General features: G+C 49.9%; 2 protein-coding genes across 3 annotated transcripts in view; one reads left to right on the top strand and one right to left on the bottom strand.

Annotated features, from left to right (window-relative positions):
* Window positions 1-20,888, bottom strand: part of LOC309568468 (neuromedin-U receptor 2-like) — a 94,666-nt gene that overhangs the window by 58,674 nt on the left and 15,104 nt on the right. The window contains exon 1 of one of the 2 annotated variants that reach the window (XM_082274140.1): window positions 6,094-6,278. The exons of the other annotated variant lie outside the window; for it this stretch is intronic. The gene's annotated coding sequence lies outside the window, so the exon portion shown is untranslated. Of the gene's footprint in view, window positions 1-6,093; window positions 6,279-20,888 lie in introns of those variants that run through there. 2 annotated transcript variants of the gene reach the window in all.
* On the top strand, window positions 10,138-20,725 carry LOC309568677 (guanylin-like). Its single transcript, XM_082274415.1, has 3 exons — window positions 10,138-10,792; window positions 17,383-17,575; window positions 20,461-20,725. Exons 1-3 carry the CDS (start codon window positions 10,730-10,732, stop codon window positions 20,526-20,528), a joined length of 324 nt encoding a protein of 107 aa, XP_082130541.1. The 5' UTR covers window positions 10,138-10,729; the 3' UTR covers window positions 20,529-20,725.

Here is a 20,888-nt window from a genome sequence, read left to right as displayed (position 1 = left end):
AGGCTCCAGGAAATCTAGACCTGCTGTAACTATGTAAAAGGAAAATGCATGTACTGGTGACCATACAGGAGACTAAAACAAATCTGTCCAATGGGGACACAGGCAAAAATAAAGACCTGGAAGGGGCTCTAACCTTTCCGTCCCGTATCAAAAAAAATAGTACCCACCTCAAGAGCAAATTGGGAGGGTGTTCAGGATGGGACCAACTAGGGAGGGTGAGCAGGAAGGGACCAACTGAGGAGGGCACACAGTATGGGAACAACTGGGGAGAGCACGCAGAATGGGACACACTGGGTAGGGTGTGCAGGATGGGACAAACTGGGGAGGGCGTGCAGGATGGGACCAACTGGGGGGGGGGGGAGGTGCAGGTTGGGACCAACTGGGGAGGGCACATAGGATGGGACACCAACTGGGGAGGGCACATAGGATGGGACCAACTGGGAAGAGCACACAGGAAGGGACCAACTGGGGAGGGTGTGCAGGATAGGACCAACTGGGGAGTGAACACAGGAAGGGATCAACTGAGAAGGGTGTGCAGGATAGGACAAACTGGGGAGGGCACATAGGATAATACCAACTGGGAAGAGCACACAGGATGAGACCAACTGGGAGGGTGTGCAGGATGGGACTAACTGGGGAGGGCATGCAGGAAGGGACCAACTGGGGAGGATGTGCAGGATGGGACCAACTGAGGAGAGTACGCAGAATGGGACCAGCTGGGGAGGATGTGCAGGATGGGACCAACTGGAAAGGGCACGCAGGATGGGACCAACTGGGGAGGGCGCGTAGAAAGGAACCAACTGGAGAAGGCACGCAGGATGGGACCCATTGGGGAGGGTGTGCATGGTGGGACCAACTGGGGATGGTGTGCAGGATGGGACCAACTGGGGAGGGAGTGCAAGATGGGACCAACTGGGGAGGATGTGCAGGATGGGACCAACTGGGGAGGGCATGCAGGATGACACCAAGAATGGAGGGTGTGAAAGATGGGACAAACTGGGGAGAGCGCAAAGGATGGGAGAAACTGGGGAGGGCACGCAGGATGGGGACCAACTGGGGAGGGTGCGCAGAATGGGACCAACTGGGGAGGGCACGCAGGATGGGACCAACTGGGGAGGGTGTGCAGAATGGGACCAACTGGGGAGGGCACGCAGGATGGGACCAACTGGGGAGGGTGCGCAGAATGGGACAAACTGGGGAGGGTGCGCAGGATGGGACCAACTGGGGAGGGTGTGCAGGATGGGACCAACTGGGGAGGGCACATACGATGGGACCATCTGGGAAGGGTGTGCAGGATGTGACAAACTAGGGAGAGCACACAGGATGGGACCAACTGGGGAGGGTGTGCAGGATGGGAAAAGACTTCAAACCCACACTGTACTTGTGGACTTCCGTCAGTATACGGCTTCCTACAGTCTTGAACATATATTTTCACATAACATAATATGTATCATAATATATTCATCACATAACAGATTTTCCAAATCTATTAAATCTCCAGTCTCTGGAATTGCTGAAAGTCCAGGGCATGGGCTGGTGGCACTTGGGCTGAACTGGGGAGGGCGCTCAGGATGGGACCAACTGGGCAATTCGCTCAGGATGGGACCAACTGGGGAGACCGCGCAGGATGAGACCAAATGGGGAGAGTGTGCCGGATGGGATGAACTGGGGAGAGCGCGCTTGATGAGACCAACTGGTTGGGACCGCAGTGTGGGACCAACTGGGGAGGGAGTGCAGGATGGGACCAACTGGGGAGGGAGTGCAGGATGAGACCAACTGGGAAGGGTGAGCAGAATGGGATGAACAGGGGAAGGAGTGTAGGATGGGACCCACTGGGGAGGGTGTGCAGGATGAGACCAACTGGTAGGGAGCGCAGGGTGGGACCAACTGGGAAGGGTGAGCAGAATGGGATGAACAGGGGAAGGAGTGTAGGTTGGGACCCACTGGGGAGGGTGTGCAGGATGAGACCAACTGGTAGGGAGCGCAGGGTGGGACCAACTGGGGAGGGTGTGCAGGGTGGGATGAACCAGGGAGGGCGTGCAGGATGGAACCAACTGGGGACGGTGTGAAGGATGAGACCAACTGGTAGGGAGCGCAGGGTGGGACCAACTGGGGAGAGTGTGAAGGGTGGGATGAATTGGGGAAGGCGCGCATGGCCCCAGATAGGACCAACTGCGAAAAAAGTGCAGGATGAGACCAACTGGGAAGGGTGCGCAGAATGGGATGAACTGGAAAAGGAGTGCAGTATGGGGCCCACTAGGGAGGGTGTGCAGGGTGGAACCAACTGGTGAGGGTGTGCAGGGTGGGATGAACTAGAGAGGGCACATAGGATGGGACCAACTGGGGAGGAAGTGCAGGACGAAACCAACTGGGAAGGGTGCGCAGAATTGGATGAACTGGGGAGAGCGTGCAGGATGAGACCAACTGGTAGGGAGTGCAGGGTGGGACCGACAGGGAAGGGTGCGCAGGATGGGACCAACTGGGGAGGGTGTGCAGGGTGGGATGAACTGAAGAGGGCACGCAGGATGGGACAAACTGGGGAGGGCGCACAGGATGGGACCAACTGGGGTGTGCAGGGTGGGACTACCTGCAGATTGCAATGAGTGTATATGAACCCCGGGCTGATCTCTGTATGTATTGGAACCAACATACCAGGTATAAGTAATTTATACAGTATTACAGGGGAAGACTGAAGGCCATTCGAGGCTGCAAAGAAAAGTCATAATATGCATTGTGCTGGAACTGGAGAGAATCCAGAGAAGGGCAACCAAGATAATTAGGAGAATGGAGGACATCAGCTATGAGGAAAGACTACAAGCACTGAACTTATTCTCTCTGGAGAAGAGACGATTGAGGGGGGATATGATATCAATGTACAAATACCGAACCGGTGACTCTAGCATAAGGAACAAACTTTTCAGAGAAAGGGAATACAATAAGACACGTGGTCACTCACTAAAATGAGAAGAAAAGCGGTTTAACCTTAAACTGCATAAAGGGTTCTTTACTGTCAGAGCGGTAAGGATGTGGAATTCTCTTCTACAAGCAGTGGTATCAGTAGGGAGCATCGATAGTTTAAAAAAACTATTACATGGGCACCTTAAAGACCACAACATACAGGGGTATACAATGTACAACATACAGGGGGTATACAATGTACAACATACAGGGGTATACAATGTACAACATACAGGGGTATACAATGTACAACATACAGGGGGTATACAATGTACAACATACAGGGGTATACAATGTACAACATACAGGGTATACAATGTACAACATACAGGGGGTATACAATGTACAACATACATGGGTATACAATGTACAACATACAGGGGTATACAATGTACAACATACAGGGGTATACAATGTACAACATACAGGGGTATACAATGTACAAAATACAGGGGTATACAATGTACAACATACAGGGGTATACAGGGGTATACAATGTACAACATACAGTGGGTATACAATGTACAACATACAGGGGTATACAATGTACAACATACAGGGGTATACAGGGGTATTCAATGTACAACATACAGGGGTATACAATGTACAACATACAGGGGTATACAATGTACAACATACAGGGGGTATACAATGTACAACATACAGGGGGTATACAATGTACAACATACAGGGGTATACAATGTACAACATACAGGGGGTATACAATGTACAACATACAGGGGTATACAATGTACAACATACCGGGGGTATACAATGTACAACATACAGGGGTATACAATGTACAACATACAGGGGTATTCAATGTACAACATACAGGGGTATACAATGTACAACATACAGGGGTATACAATGTACAACATACAGGGGGTATACAATGTACAACATACAGGGGGTATACAATGTACAACATACAGGGGTATACAATGTACGGTTAGCAGCAAACACACACACACATCATAGGTTGAACTGGATGGATTGGTGTCTTTTTTCAACCTCACTAACTATGTACCTATGTAACTATATAAATATGTAACATCACAAGGTCATCTGAATAAATCATTTTCATATGAACATTCATAAAACTGTACAAACTACAACTCGACTCACACATAGTAAAACATCGTAAACCCCCCCCCCCCCCCTTTGCCTGCTCATGCTCCCCTTTGGAGACTGCTGTCAAGTTATATAAAACTAGGACTAGGTGCCACGTTTCAGGAGACTGCTGTCTAAGAATATAAGACTAGGACTAGGTGCCACGTTTCAGGAGACTGCTGTCTAATACTATAAGACTAGGAGAAGGTGCCATGTTCCAGGAGACCGCTGTCTAATATAGGACTAGGTGCCGTGTTCCAGGAGACTGCTGTCTAGTTATATAAAACTAGGACTAGGTGCCACGTTTCAGGAGACTGCTGTCTAAGAATATAAGACTAGGACTAGGTGCCACGTTTCAGGAGACTGCTGTCTAATAATATAAGACTAGGAGAAGGTGCCACGTTTCAGGAGACTGCTGTCTAATACTATAAGACTAGGAGAAGGTGCCACGTTCCAGGAGACCTCTGTCTAATATAGGACTAGGTGCCGTGTTCCAGGAGACTGCTGTCTAGTTATATAAAACTAGGACTAGGTGCCACGTTTCAGGAGACTGCTGTCTAATAATATAAGACTAGGAGAAGGTGCCACATTTCAGGAGACTGCTGTCTAATACTATAAGACTAGGAGAAGGTGCCACGTTCCAGGAGACCGCTATCTAATAATATAGGACTAGGACTAGGTGCCGTGTTCCAGGAGACTGTGCTGTCTAATAATATAAGGCTAGGACTAGGTGCTGCATTCCAGGAGACTGCTGTCTAATAATATAAGACTAGGACTAGGTGCCGCGTTCCAGGAGACTGCTGTCTAGTTATATAAGACTGGGAGTAGGTGCCACGTTTCAGGAGACTGCTGTCTAAGAATATAAGACTAGGACTAGGTGCCACGTTCCAGGAGACTGCTGTCTAAGAATATAAGACTAGGACTAGGTGCCGTGTTCCAGGAGACTGTGCTGTCTAATAATATAACGCTAGGACTAGGTGCTGCATTCCAGGAGACTGCTGTCTAATAATATAAGACTAGGACTAGGTGCCGCGTTCCAGGAGACTGCGGTCTAATAATATAAGACTAGAACTAGGTGCCGCGTTCCAGGAGACTGCTGTCTAATAATATAAGACTAGGACTAGGTGCCGCGTTCCAGGAGACTGCTGTCTAATAATATAAGACTAGGACTAGGTGCCGCGTTCCAGGAGACTGCTGTCTAGTTACGTATATAAGACTAGGACTAGGTGCCACATTCCAGGAGACTGCTGTCTAGTTATATAAGACTAGGAGTAGGTGCCACGTTCCAGGAGACTGCTGTCTAGTTATATAAGACTGGGAGTAGGTGCCACGTTTCAGGAGACTGCTGTCTAAGAATATAAGACTAGGACTAGGTGCCACGTTTCAGGAGACTGCTGTCTAAGAATATAAGACTAGGACTAGGTGCCACGTTCCAGGAGACTGCTGTCTAAGAATATAAGACTAGGACTAGGTGCCGTGTTCCAGGAGACTGTGCTGTCTAATAATATAAGGCTAGGACTAGGTGCTGCATTCCAGGAGACTGCTGTCTAATAATATAAGACTAGGACTAGGTGCCGCGTTCCAGGAGACTGCTGTCTAGTTACGTATACAAGACTAGGACTAGGTGCCACATTCCAGGAGACTGCTGTCTAGTTATATAAGACTAGGACTAGGTGCCGCGTTCCAGGAGACTGCTGTCTAATAATATAAGACTAGGAGTAGGTGCCGCATTCCAGGAGACTGCTGTCTAATAATATAAGACTTGGACTTCAGGCTTTAGTTGACGTGTCTTTTTCTAGACTGTCCCCCGTGTTTTAGAGAGGAGTAGAAGAGACGGTTGGGGACTGCGCTCAGTACTGCTTGTAACGGGAAGAAAGGAACACCGCGTAAGCTTGTCCTGAAAATGTAACTGTTAGTGCAATTTAAGAATCACGTCTAGTACCTAACTGTTTTGTAGCAAGTGCACCAATACGGCTCCAATAACTATATATACTTCCTCTGCCCCTTCCCAGGTCCGCTCACCCTCCACTCTCAGCTTTTCTCTGTATCCCCCCTATCTCCTTCATAGTTCACATGTTACTTCTAATACTAACACCTCCAAAATGGTTGCTGGAGCCCATCACTGCAGACACTTCTATAGCTGTGCTAATCCACTGCCCAGAGTGCAGAGACATCTACACTGTGATTGGTGGAGGGGCGGGTCTGGGATTACACTCAGCAATCAGTGTAGTGTGTGCTAACCATGTTTGCCTGAAGCTTGCCGAGAGCTGCCAATTGACAGAACGAGATCCCAGCCTTCCCCCCTCCTCTTTCCCGAGGAAGAAAGTGTCAGGGTTCTGTGCTGCAGCGACCCCATGACACCAATGCGAGGGTCTGGAAGCGGTGATGCTGCCCTTGCCTCTCGCTCTCAGGGGGCCAGACTCAGGACAAGTTCCAGCCATGGCACATCAGGGAGTGGCAGTGGTCCAGCGCGGGGTTCGGCAGTCTGGCAATTTTTTTCCACATCCCCAGAAGATGTGTCTGTTGCTGTATGCAACTTATGTGAGCAGAGGCTAAGCCGGGGCCGCCCGGGGACCCATTTGGGAACTTCGGCGCTCATACAGCACATGAGACGCCATCATACCATCCTATGGGAGATGTGCAGTGGCCAACAACGCCAAGCCCTTCCTCCTCGTCATCAGTCCACCTTTCAATCCAAGACACAGAGAGCATCATCGTCCTCATCGTTTGCTGCTACCGCTGTTACCCACAGTGTCCAGGCCTCTACGGGGCAGGAAGACTCAGTTGTCTGTTGTAGCGATGATGAAGAAGGCGACACGGCCGGTACTAAAAGCAAGTTGGACCACAGCAGCTCTTCCGCTATGCACATTCAGCCTCACTCCCACCACCAGCAAGAGCATAACCCTTCTCCTTCCCCTCCCTACAGTCACCAACCATCCATTGTAGAGTGTCTGGAACGGAAACAGAAACACGCTGCCAACCATCCGCTAGTACGCCAACTCAATGCTCACCTGGCCAGACTGCTGGTGATGCAGTCTCTGCCGTACCAGCTAGTGGATTCCAACTCTTTTCAGAAACTAATGGAATGTGCTCAGCCTCGATGGAAGATACCAAGCAGCCACTACTTCTCTAACAAGGCTATCCCTGCCCTCTACGCTCACGTCACCAAGAACGTTGCCCATTCCCTCGATTTCTCCCTTTGTAGCTCAGTGCACACCACTGCCGAAATTTGGAGCAGCAGCCACAGCCAAGAACAGTACTTGGCTTTCACAGCCCATTGGGTCAACTTAGTAACTAGCAGTGACAATGCATCGTGTTTACAGGCGCAGGAGGTGGAGCTGGTAACACCACCACGAATGGCCAGGTCAAGCACTGAGACAAGACGATTGTCCCTGTCCTCCCTATCTTCTTCAGAGGATCAATCCCGATCTCCAACAGCAAAACAGCCAGCAAGTACTTGTCTTCCTCCTTATCATACCTGTAAGGTGAAGCGCTGCCGTGCCATATTGCACCTCATGAGCCTCGGGGACAGAAGTCACACAGCGGGTGAGTTACTGGCATGTATCAACCAACAGATTACCCGCTGGTTTTCACCCCGCCTTCTCCAGGTGGGCAATGTGGTCAGTGACAATTCCAAGAGCATAGTCACTGCACTGCGCATGGGAAAACTAAAAAATTCTCCCAGCTTCACCCATATCCTAAACTCAGCGGTGCATGCATTTCTAACCAACTATCCTGGTTTGGAAAAGGTCTTGGGCATGGCCAGAAGAGTTTGCTCCCATTTCAGCAGATCTTACGCTGCAAAAAACTCTCTCTTGGATCTCCAGAGACAGAATGGCCTCCCTTTTCACAAGTTGATCTGCGATGTCCCCATGCAATGGAATTCCACCCTGCAGATGCTGGACCGACTCTACGAGCAACGCAAAGCAGTAGATGACTACATGATCCACCATGGCTCAAACGCAGTGAACGTATGCTTGTTTGAACCTGGCCAATGGCAGCTGATCAGGGATGTGTGTCACCTTCTAAAGCCCTTTGAAGAGGCCACCAGGTTTGTCAGTCGTGAGAACTGCGGCATGAACGATGTCATCCCACTTATCTTTATACTGGAAAAGGCACTGACATTAATGCAGCAAGGTGAAGAAGAAGATGACGTTCAGGATCTGACTGGCTGCCGTGTATCTGTTGGGGAAACATTTGGGGGGGCCTCCGCACAGGAGGAAATGGAGGATGATGAGGAAGGTCAACATTTCATACACTTGAAGACTAAAGAGGAAGTTTGCCCTTCAATTCCTTTGAAAGAGGGGGAAGAGGAGGCAATGTCATTGCCAGTTGGGGATGAGGCTGACCACCTGTCCAGCAGGTGTGCCGGAGGTGACCACGATGAGGAATTCCAGTGGGAGGTGGGGAATGAAGCGTCTATGGACTCAGAGACACTGGCAGGTATGGCCAGCTACATGTTGACTTGTTTGCAGAATGACATGCATATTATGGATATTAAGCAGAGGGATGACTATTGGGTGGCCACACTTCTAGACCCCCGCTATAAGAGCAAGATGGGGAAATTTTTTGAAGCTTCTGAAAGGGAAACGAAACTCAGGCATTACCAGTCTACACTCTGCAGCCAGCTTGCTGCTGCTTTCACTGAGCAGACACCGATAAGTTCCCCATCTGAGGATGAGGCCCCTCTCCGCTCCCCGCTGCCCCATCACTCCAATACCTTCAGCAAAATCAGCAGCACCAGTAGCACCAGCAGCATCCACTACAGTTTATTTGACATGATGGAAAATTTCTTCCAGCCACCACCCCACACTGAGCCATCCAACCAAAGATATAAGCAACATTTCGAAAAGATGGTCACCTCCTACCTCGACTGCTCCCTGGTCCCAGACAACCTGAGCTACGACCCCATGAACTACTGGGTGTGCAAACTGGACCAGTGGCCTGAGCTGGCTCAGTTTGCAATGCAGCTGCTCACCTGTCCACCCTCAAGTGTCCTCTCAGAAAGAGTATTCCGCGAGGTAGGTGGTGTCATCCACCCCAGATGTACAAAGCTGTCTGCTGCAAGAGTGGAGAGACTGACCTTTATCAAAATGAACGAAAGCTGGATAAGTGACAACTTTCTGCCCCCTCTGCCTGATACTAATGAATAGATCCACCACCAAACACTGGAACCTATACACTGCCCAACACCTGCCGGCTGCAGCCACCAGAGACTGGAACCTATACACTGCCCAATACCTGACTGTTGCAGCCACCAAAGAATGGAATCCATCCACTAACCAATGCCTGCCCACTACACCCACCAAAAACTGGAATACATCCACTGCCCAATGCCTTTCTGCCACAGTCACCAAAGATGGGAACCCATCCACTGCCAATTGCAGCCACCAAAGACTGGAACCCATCCACTGCCCAATGCCTGATGCTACAGCCAACAAAGACTGGAACCCATCCACTGCCCAATGCCTGCCCCCTGCAGCCACCAGAGACTGGAACCCATCCCCTGCCCAATGCCTGCCTGCCACAGTCACCAAAGCCTGGAGCCCATCCCCTGCCCAATGCCTTCCTGCCACAGCCACCAAAGACTGGAACCCATCCACTGCCCGCAGCAGCCACCAGAGACTGGAACCCATCTACTGTCCAATGCCTGCCCGCTGCAGCCAACAGAGACTGGAACCCATCCACTGCCCAATGCCTGCCCGCTACAGCCACCAAGACTGGAACCCATCCACTGCCCAATGCCTGCCCGCCACAGCCACCAAAGACTGGAATCCATTCACTGCCAAATGCCTGCTCGCAGCAGCCACCAGAGACTGGAACCTACCCACTGCCCAACACCTGCCTGCCAGAGCCACCAGAGACTGGAACCTATCCACTGCCCAACACCTGCCTGCCAGAGCCACCAGAGACTGGAACCTATCCACTGCCCAACACCTGCCTGCCAGAGCCACCAGAGACTGGAACCCATCCACTGCCCAATGCCTCCAAACATAGATACATAGACAGAGTTCCCTGCTTATCAAATCAGGTGGTTATCTACTAGTTACCTACTCCACAAAAAATGATATATAGTGTGCTCAGCAAAACACAGGCTTCCCGTTTCCATTTTGTCTTTATCAGCCAGGAAAGAGAAAACAGAAGAAGAAATGTAACAATACAACAGATTGAATGGTTTCATTTTCTTCCACAAAGAAGGTCATTGTAACCCTCTAAATCCTACAATAGGTATATATACACGTGTTTGTAGCTTCGGAAGATGGTATAGGCACACGTCATAACAAACTGGCCTGAATTCTGTCTGAATGCGGTGGGTACACCATCATCGCCTAACCTGCCAAAAACATGGAGCCGGTCTGAACGATCCTTGCCTATTCTGGACTACAGGCACCCACAAACATGGGAAGATGTTCTGATATTTGTTCAGGAGATTCTCTCACACAAGCGTTGTTTATTCTTGGCTCAGGTTCAGTCAATAGACAGCGAGGGTGATAAAAGTCATCCCATCTATCAGAGATAGTAAAGTTTTATGGTGACCTCCCAGGGTGCCAAGTCACACTGCAGCTAGTGAGAGGAGGAGAAGCTTCTTCCTGATTCCACACAAAGTATAAAAACCCGACACCGGAGTCCAGCAGAAGAACCTTCTCAGAACCTCAAGATGTGGATCAAACTTCTGTGTCTCCTCGGGCTCCTCTACCTGGGTGACGGTGTTACTGTCAAGGTAAGATGCAGACCACCGCCTACTGGTGGATGCTGGAAAATTATATGAACTAACGGTTCCTTCATCTCTCAGAAGACCTCTGCACTTAATACCCCAGATCTGCAGAGGTTGTGAGGGGTCCCGTTCTTCTTTTATAGAACTTTACCCCATTTTATATTGTACAGACACCCAGCTGGGCGGTAAGGAACTATGAAGGCAAGACCCTGAGCGATCTGTACGAAACCCAGAGATTAGAGGGAGGACGGTTAAATTAAGATTAGGGGTACAGGTTGTATCTGGAAGTAATATCGGGGGAGGGAAGATGGTTTTATGAAGATTAGGGGTGCAGGTTGCATCTGGAAGAAATATCGGGGAAGGGGGGAAAGTTATATGAAGATTAGGGGTACAGGTTGTAACTGGAAGTAATATCAGGGGAGGGAGGATGGTTATATGAAGATTTGGGGTGCAGGGATGCAGGTTGCATCTGGAAGAAATAATAGGAGAGGGAAGACGGTTTTATGAAGATTAGGGGTGCAAGTTGTAACTGGAAGTAATATCGGGGGAGGGGGGAACGGTTATATGAAGATTAGGGGTACAGGTTGTATCTGGAAGTAATATCGGGGGAGGGGGCACGGTTATATGAAGATTAGGGGTGCAGGTTGTAACTGGAAGTAATATCGGGGGAGGGGGGAACGGTTATATGAAGATTAGGGGTACAGGTTGTATCTGGAAGTAATATCGGGGGAGGGGGGAACGGTTATATGAAGATTAGGGGTACAGGTTGTATCTGGAAGTAATATCGGGGAGGGGGCACGGTTATTTGAAGATTTGGGGTATAGGTTGTAACTGGAAGTAATATCGGGGGAGGGGGGAACGGTTATATGAAGATTAGGGGTGCAGGTTGTAACTGGAAGTAATATCGGGGGAGGGAGGACGGTTATATGAAGATTAGGGGTACAGGTTGTATCTGGGCACTGATAATGGGGGAGGGGGGAACAGTTATATGAAGATTAGGGGTACTGGTTGTATCGGGAAGTAATATCGGGGGAGGGGGCACGGTTATATGAAGATTAGGGGTGCAGGTTGTAACTGGAAGTAATATCGGGGGAGGGGGGAACGGTTATATGAAGATTAGGGGTACAGGTTGTATCTGGAAGTAATATCGGGGGAGGGGGGAACGGTTATATGAAGATTAGGGGTACAGGTTGTATCTGGAAGTAATATCGGGGGGGGGGGGGCACGGTTATATGAAGATTAGGGGTGCAGGTTGTAACTGGAAGTAATATCGGGGAGGGGGCACGGTTATATGAAGATTTGGGGTATAGGTTGTAACTGGAAGTAATATCGGGGGAGGGGGGAACGGTTATATGAAGATTAGGGGTACAGGTTGTATCTGGAAGTAATATCGGGGGAGGGGGCACGGTTATATGAAGATTAGGGGTGCAGGTTGTAACTGGAAGTAATATCGGGGAGGGGGCACGGTTATATGAAGATTTGGGGTATAGGTTGTAACTGGAAGTAATATCGGGGGAGGGGGGAACGGTTATATGAAGATTAGGGGTGCAGGTTGTAACTGGAAGTAATATCGGGGGAGGGGGGAACGGTTATATGAAGATTAGGGGTACAGGTTGTTTCTGGAAGCTATATGGGGGGAGGGGGGACGGTTATATGAAGATTAGGGGTACAGGTTGTATGTGGGCACTGATATCGGGGGAGGGAAGACGGTTATATGAAGATTAGGGGTACAGGTTGTATCTGGGCACTGATATCGGGGGAGGGGGACGGTTATATGAATATTAGGGGTACAGGTTGTATCTGGAAGAAATATCGGGGGAGGGGGGACGGTTATATGAAGATTAGGGGTACAGGTTGTATCTGGAAGAAATATCAGGGGAGGGGGGACGGTTAAATGAAGATTAGGGGTGCAGGTTGTATCTGGAAGAAATATCGGGGGAGGGGGGATGGTTATATGAAGATTAGGGGTACAGGTTGTATCTGGAAGTAATATCGGGGGGGGGGGGGCGGTTATATGAAGATTAGGGGTACAGGTTGAATATGGGCACTGATATTGGGGGACGGTTAAATGAAGATTAGGGGTACAGGTTGTATCTGGAAGTAATATTGGGGGAGGGAGGACAGTTATATGAAGATTAGGGGTACAGGTTGTATCTGGAAGTAAATCGGGGGAGGGGGGGCGGTTATATGAAGATTAGGGGTACAGGTTGTATCCGGGCACTGATATCGGGGGAGGGGGGACGGTTATATGAAGATTAGGGGTACAGGTTGTATCTGGGCACTAATATCAGAGGAGGGGGGTGGTTATATGAAGATTAGGGGTACAGGTTGTGTGTGGGCACTGATATCGGGGGATAATCTCTAAAATCTCCTATAGCATGCCCATAGTCTCTCACTATCTCCTATGGTACGTCCGCAGTCACTGACCATCTCCTATATCATGCCAATAGTCTCTGACCCATCTTCTATGGCATGTCCACAGTCTCTGATTATCTCCTATATCATGTCAATAGTTATTACCATCTTCTATGGTATAACTGCAGTCTCTAATTGTCTCCTATATCATGCACCAAGTCCTTGAACATCTCCAATGGCATGTCCCCAGTCTCTGACTATCTCCTATGACAAGTCCACAGTCTATGACCATCTCCTATAATATGCCTGTAGCCTTTGACCATTTCTTGTAGCAACATCTGCTCCTTCCACCACAAATCCTTATATAATGTCCGCTTACACCACCTCAGATTCCTTTATAATATCCTTAGATCTCTATATATCATCTGCCCCTGCCACCTCAGATCCCTATATAAAGCCCAATCCCGCCAACTAAGATTCCTATATAATGCCAGTTCCCATCACCTCAAATCCCTATATAACGCCTGGTCCTATCACCTCAGATCCCTATATAACGACTGGTCCTATCACCTCAGATCCCTATATAACCACTGGTCCTATCACCTCAGATCCCTATATAACGACTGGTCCTATCACCTCAGATCCCTAAATAAAGCCCAATCCTGCCAACTAAGATTCCTATATAATGCCAGTTCCCATCACCTCAGATCCCTATATAACGCCTGGTCCTATCACCTCAGATCCCTATATAACGACTGGTCCTATCACCTCAGATCCCTATATAATGACTGGTCCTATCACCTCAGATCCCTATATAACGCCTGGTCCTAGCACCTCAGATCCCTATATAAAGCCCAATCCCGCCAACTAAGATTCCTATATAATGCCAGTTCCCCTCACCTCAGATCCCTATATAACGCCTGGTCCTATCACCTCATATCCCTATATAATGTCCGCTCCTACTACCTCAGACCCCATATAATGTTCGTTCCTACCATACTCGGTAATGATGGCTCCTTATTATGTAGATCAGAGGTCACTCCGTAATGAGGGCTCTCTATACTGTAGATCTGAGGTCACTCAGTAATGATTGCTTACTATTATGCAGATTGGAGGTCACTTGGTAGTGATGGCTCTCTATATTGTAGGTCAGAGGTCACTCAGTAGATATGGCTCTCTATATTGTAGCTCGGAGGTCACTCTGTAATATCTCTCTATATTTTAGATCGGAGGTCACTCGGTAATGATGGCTCTCTATATTGTAGGTCGGAGGTCCCTCAGTTGATATGGCTCTCTATATTGTGTTCCTTTTTTTAGAAAAAAAAAATGGCTCTCTATATTGTAGGTCGGAGGTCACTTGGTAATGGTGGCTCTCTATATTGTAGCTCGGAGGTCAATTGGTAATGATGGCTTCCTAAATTGTAGGTCAGGGGTCACTCAGTAATGATGGCTCCCTATATTGTAGATAAGAGATCACTCAGTAATGATGGCTCGCTATTATGTAGATCAGAGGTCCCTTGGTAAGGATGGCTCTCTATATTTTATGTCAGTGGTCACTCAGTAATGATGGCTCTCTATATTGTAGATTGGCGGTCACTTGGTAATGCTGGCTCTCTAAATTGTAGGTCGGAGGTCACTCGGTAATGATGGCTCTCTGTATTGTAGATTGGCGGTCACTTGGTAATGATGGCTCCCTATATTGTAGGTCAGAGGTCACTTGGTAATGATGGCTCTCTATATTGTAGATTGGCGGTCACTTGGTAATTATGGCTCCGTATATTGTAGGTCGGAGGTCACTCGGTAATAATGGCTCTCTATATTGTAGGTCGGAGATCACTCGGTAATGATGGCTCTCTATATTGTAGATTGGCGGTCACTTGGTAATGATGGCTCCGTATAATGTAGGTCGGAGGTCACTCGGTAATGATGGCTCTCTATATTGTAGGTCGGAGGTCACTTGGTAATGATGGCTCTCTATATTGTAGATTGGCGGTCACTTGGTAATGATGGCTCCGTATATTGTAGGTCGGAGGTCACTCGGTAATAATGGCTCTCTATATTGTAGGTCGGAGATCACTCGGTAATGATGGCTCTCTATATTGTAGATTGGCGGTCACTTGGTAATGATGGCTCCGTATAATGTAGATTGGAGGTCACTCGGTAATGATGGCTCTCTATATTGTAGGTCGGAGGTCACTTGGTAATGATGGCTCTCTATATTGTAGATTGGCGGTCACTTGGTAATGATGGCTCCGTATATTGTAGGTCGGAGGTCACTCGGTAATAATGGCTCTCTATATTGTAGGTCGGAGATCACTCGGTAATGATGGCTCTCTATATTGTAGATTGGAGGTCACTCGGTAATGATGGCTTCATATTATGTAGATCGGAGGTCACTCGGTAATGATGGCTTCCTATTATGTAGATCGGAGGTCACTCGGTAATGATGGCTCTCTATATTGTAGGTCGTTGGTCACTCGGTCATGATGGCTCTCTATATTGTAGATCGGAGGTCACTCAGTAATGATGGCTTCCTATTATGTAGATCGGAGGTCACTCGGTAATGATGGCTCTTTATATTGTAGGTCAGAGGTCACTTGGTAATAATGGCTCTCTATATTGTAGGTCGGAGGTCACTTGGTAATGATGGCTCTATATTGTAGATCGGAGGTCACTTGGTAATGATGGCTCTATATTGTAGATCGGAGGTCACTTGGTAATGATGGCTCTCTATATTGTAGATCGGAGGTCACTCGGTAATGATGGCTCTATATTGTAGATCGGAGGTCACTCGGTAATGATGGCTCTATATTGTAGATCGGAGGTCACTCGGTAATGATGGCCAGGGCTGCCATCAGGGGGGTACAGCCAGTACTCCTGTATGGGGCCCCGGCACATAGGGGGGCCCGGACAGCAGGAAGATCGCTAGGATGACAGCATACCTCCCAACCTGGGCAGGACTTTCCCGCTGCCCCCGTGTACAGAGGCTTTGTCCGGCATAATTCTGGTGATAAATGTTACCTTCTAGCTCAGAAGGACCTGCAGCAGTGGGAACATTTAGAACAGCCAGGGATTGGCTAACAAACCAGCTGGGTGTGCACTATGCAGCCACAATGAGAGACTGCACCTGTCAAATTCATGCTGTGATGTCGGTAATGGGCAGGACTGCTACTCAGACCAGCCCCCTGTGTCAAGCAACACGTGCATAGGGAAGAAGCAAAAGGAAGATATGGCAGCCAGCAACAGAAAGGTATTTTTGAAAGGTAATCATGTGGAAGATGGGGGACCTTTGGGGAAGATAAGGGCAGAGGAGAGGTGTGTGTGTTGCAGAGGTTGTAGCAGCTGGGAAGAGGTGCAGTACAGAGGCATTTATGTACATTCGCTTCTATGTACAGCTTGGTATGGCACTACTCCCGATTTTTAACATTGGCCTCAATGGAGAATCTCGGTCACCTTGGTATAGCACTACTCCCGATTTTTAACATTGTCCTCAATGGAGAATCTCGGTCACCTTGGTATAGCACTACTCCCGATTTTTAACATTGTCCTCAATGGAGAATCTCGGTCACCTTGGTATAGCACTACTCCCGATTTTTAATATTGGCCTCAATGGAGAATCTTGGTCACCTTGGTATGGCACTACTCCCAATTTTTAACATTGTCCTCAATGGAGAATCTCGGTCACCTTGGTATAGCACTACTCCCGATTTTTAATATTGGCCTCAATGGAGAATCTTGGTCAACTTGGTATGGCACTGCTCCCTTTCTAACATTTACATCTATGGGAAATCTTGGTCAGCTTAGTAAGGCACTACTACCTATCTAGCACTCTCCTGAACCCTGTGCATAATGCACTCCAGAACCCTGCATTCTGTATCTAGCATTCTCCTGAACGTATTCCTGACCCCTGCACTCTGTACATAATGCATTCCTGACCCCCGCACTCTGTACGGGGATGGGGTTGTGAATTTGTGGAGGGATTTGGGGGGTTGCGCTGTTAGGGGTGATGAGGAGGGATTTCTGCTAGGAAGAGGGATTGGGGGAGGGGGTGATAATATAATTTTGATATTTTTGGTGGATGGGGGGGGGGGCCCTGTCAGGTAGGCTGTATGGGGCCCCAGGATTTCTAGCGGCAGCCCTGATGATGGCTCTATATTGTAGATCGGAGGTCACTCGGTAATGATGGCTCTCTAAATTGTAGGTCGGAGGTCACTTGGTAATGATGGCTCTCTATATTGTAGGTAGGAAGTCACACCTTCTCTCTGGAGGCTGTTAAGCAGTACAAACAGATGATGGAGAAGAGTCACGTTGCGGCTGATCCAACTCACCAAACTGAAGAGCAAATGTGCGAGAACAAGGAGCTGCCGAGTGAATTACAGGAAGTGTGCCACGGCACCGACGCCAAGGAGATCACAAAGACATTTGGAGAACTCGGTAATGTGGTCATTCTCTCTAGTGAATAATGAACAGCAGTGGTATGGCTCTTGGTGCCCAGTCTATGGGTCACTCCTGAGTCCTGGACCACACACTGACAAATATATGACCTGAGAATGATGGGGGGGGGGGGGGGCAGGAAGGGCAGACAACGACTCTATGTGTATGTATAGGGGGCAGGACGGGGAGCGCAGAGAGAGCTCTGTCTACATTTCATAAGACATTCCTTGCACCTGTGGATAGTCCGGGTCAGAAGATCCAGCACATTCACACCAAAGGCAGCTATACAGAGACTAGAAACACTGCTTGTACAGAGTCACTCCTCTACTGCCCCCACCATAACTGCACCATGTTCTCTACTGTTCCCCCACCGTACCAGCACTGTCCTCTCTGCTGCCCCCACCGTACCAGCACTTTCCTCTCTGCTGCCCCCACCTTCCTCTCTGCTGCCCCCACCGTACCAGCACTTTCCTCTCTGCTGCCCCCACCGTACCCGCACATTCCTCTCTGCTGCCCCCACCGTACCAGCACCTTCCTCTCTGCTGCCCCCACCGTACCCTCCTCTCTGCTGCCCCCACCGTACCAGCACCTTCCTCTCTGCTGCCCCACCGTACCCGCACCTTCCTCTCTGCTGCCCCCACCGTACCCGCACCTACCTCTCTGCTGCCCCCACCATACCAGCACCTTCCTCTCTGCTGCCCCACCATACCCGCACCTTCCTCTCTGCTGCCCCCACCATACCCGCACCTTCCTCTTTGCTGCCCCCACCATACCTGCACCTTTCTCTCTGCTGCCCCCAGCATACAAGCACCTTTCTCTCTTCTGCCCCCACCTTCCTCTCTGCTGCCCCCACAGTACCAGCACCTTCCTCTCTTCTGCCCCCACTGTACCCACACTGTCCTCTCTGCTGCCCCCACCGTACCCGCACCTTCCTCTCTGCTGCCCCCACCGTACCAGCACCTTCCTCTCTGCTGCCCCCTCCGTAACCACACCTTCCTCTCTGCTGCCCCCACCATACCAGCACCTTCCTCTCTACTGCCCCCACCTTACCCGCTCCTTCCTCTCTGCTGCCCCCACCATACCAGTACCTTCCTCTCTGCTGCCCTCACCGTACCCACACCTTCCTCTCTACTGCCCCCACCATACCCGCACCTTCCTCTATACTGTTCCCCCGCTGTACCCGCACCTTCCTCTCTGCTGCCCCCATCATACCCGCACCTTCCTCTCTGCTGCCCCCCCTTCCTCGCTACTGTTTCCCCACTGTACCCGCACCTTCCTCTCTGCTGCCCCACCATACCCGCACCTTCGTCTCTGCTGCCCCCAACCTACCCACACCTTCCTCTCTGCTGCCCCCACCATTCTCGCACCTCCCTCTCTGCTGCCCCCACCATACCTGCACCTTCCTATCTGTTTCCCCCCCACCATACCCGCACCCTCCTCTCTACTATTTCCCCACCATACCCGCACTCTCCTCCCTACTGCCCCCACCATACCAGCACCTTCCTCTCTGCTGCCCTCACCACCACACTCTCCTCTCTACTGCCCCCACCGTACCCACAGTATCCTCTCTACTGCCCCCACCGTACCCGCACTGTCCTCTCTACTGCCCCCACCATAGCCACACCCTCCTCTCTACTGCCCCCACACTGTACCCGCACCCTCCTCTCTGCTTTCCCCACACTGTAACTGCATCCTCCTCTCTGCTGTCCCCACTGTACTTGCACTCTTCTCTCTGCTGCCCCCACCGTATCCGCACCCTGCGCTCTGCTGTCCCCATCATAGCCACACCCTCTCTACTGCCCCACCATCCCCGCACCCACTTTTCTGCTTCCCCCACACCCTCCTCTCTGCTTCCACCACTGTACCCACACCCTCCTCTCTGCTGCTCCCACCGTACCTGCACCCTCCTCTCTGCTTCCACCACTGTATCAACACCCTCCTCTCTGCTGCCCTCACTGTATCCACACCCTCCTGTCTGCTGTACCCACACTGTACCCGCATCCTCCTCTCTGCTGTCCCCACCTTACTCGCACTCTTCTCTCTGCTGTCCCCACACCCTCCTCTCTGCTGCCCCCACTGTATCCGCACCCTCCTCTCTGCTGCCCCCACACTGTACCCACATCCTCCTCTTTGCTGTCCCCACAATACCCGCACCCTCCTCTCTGCTGCCCCCACACTGTACCTGCACCCTCCTCTCTGCTGTCCCTACAGTATCCACATCCTCCTCTCTGCTGTCCCCAATTTGTGAGCGCCCTCCTCTCTACTGTCCCCACCACCATACCTGGATCCTTCTCTCTATGGCCCTCACCAGGCCCGCACCCTCCTCTCTACTGTCCTCACCACTATACCCGCAGTCTCCTCTCTAGGGCCCTCACCATACCCTCCTTACTGCTGTCCCCACTACCAACACGCACCCTCCTCTCTGTTGCCCCCAGCATCTCTGCACCCTCCTCTCTACTTTTCCAACCACCACATCCTTACCCTTCACTCTACTGTCCCCACAACCACACCCTTGCCCTCCTCTCTACCGTCCCCACCACCACACCTACTTTACTCTTAATTTTACTGTCATTCCATTACTGCATCCTTCTCTCTACAGCCCCCTTACTTCTTTCTACTGCCACCCTATTCCTGCATTCTGCCCTCTTCATCCCCATTTCTTCACCCTCCTCTCTGCTTCTCACCATTCCTGCACCCTCTTCTTTTCTCCCACCCCAAACCATTTGTGTTTTACCACCTCAGTCTTGTACTCTTCTCTCACTCTGCTTTCTCCTCATTCCACTCAATGGCAGTTGGGGTAACCAGGGCAGCTTACATTACATTGTCATTATTCTCTATTATCTGTGGCACTCCTAACTGTGACATCTTGTGTTTTTGACCTTCAGCTAGAATCTGCGGCAGTATGGACGAGTGTGAGATCTGTGCCAATGCAGCCTGCACAGGTTGTTGGTAGAGGTGGAGGTCTGGATCTGCTATGACCCTTCATACCCCAGATTGATGCACCATCCTAGTCTGCAGCTTCCATCTATCAAATGAAGAAGAGATTATATCAAATCCAATGGAGCCTCTGAATGCTAAATATGTTAATTTCTAATGAACACTGTGTGCCTGCCGTTGTATCTAAAATGTAAAATCCTATATTCATTACTACATTGTATTCCAATTATTTCCTGCCTGCTCTTATTATTCTTGAAATTGGTAAACTTTGTGAAGATCCTATTCACTTATTTTCCTGACTTCTGTGGCACGGAGTCACTATGCTGTGAGTTGGCATCGCTGTGTCACACATTTTATAGAGCCCATCAACATTCTA

Source organism: Pelophylax lessonae (assembly GCF_965119305.1).
Source record: "Pelophylax lessonae genome assembly, chromosome: 12".
NCBI lineage: Eukaryota > Metazoa > Chordata > Amphibia > Anura > Ranidae > Pelophylax > Pelophylax lessonae.
Note: the sequence above shows the minus strand (reverse complement) of the source record. Positions and strands in the feature narration are given on the sequence as shown.

What these genes read in the sequence shown, in the direction of transcription:
- LOC309568677 (XM_082274415.1), top strand. Translation starts at nt 10,730, where the DNA reads ATGTGGATCAAACTTCTGTGTCTCCTCGGGCTCCTCTACCTGGGTGAC. An exon ending in GTGACGGTGTTACTGTCAAG is followed by an intron (nt 10,793 to 17,382) that starts GTAAGATGCAGA and finishes TCTATATTGTAG; the next exon opens with GTAGGAAGTCACACCTTCTC. An exon ending in AAAGACATTTGGAGAACTCG is followed by an intron (nt 17,576 to 20,460) that starts GTAATGTGGTCA and finishes TTTGACCTTCAG; the next exon opens with CTAGAATCTGCGGCAGTATG.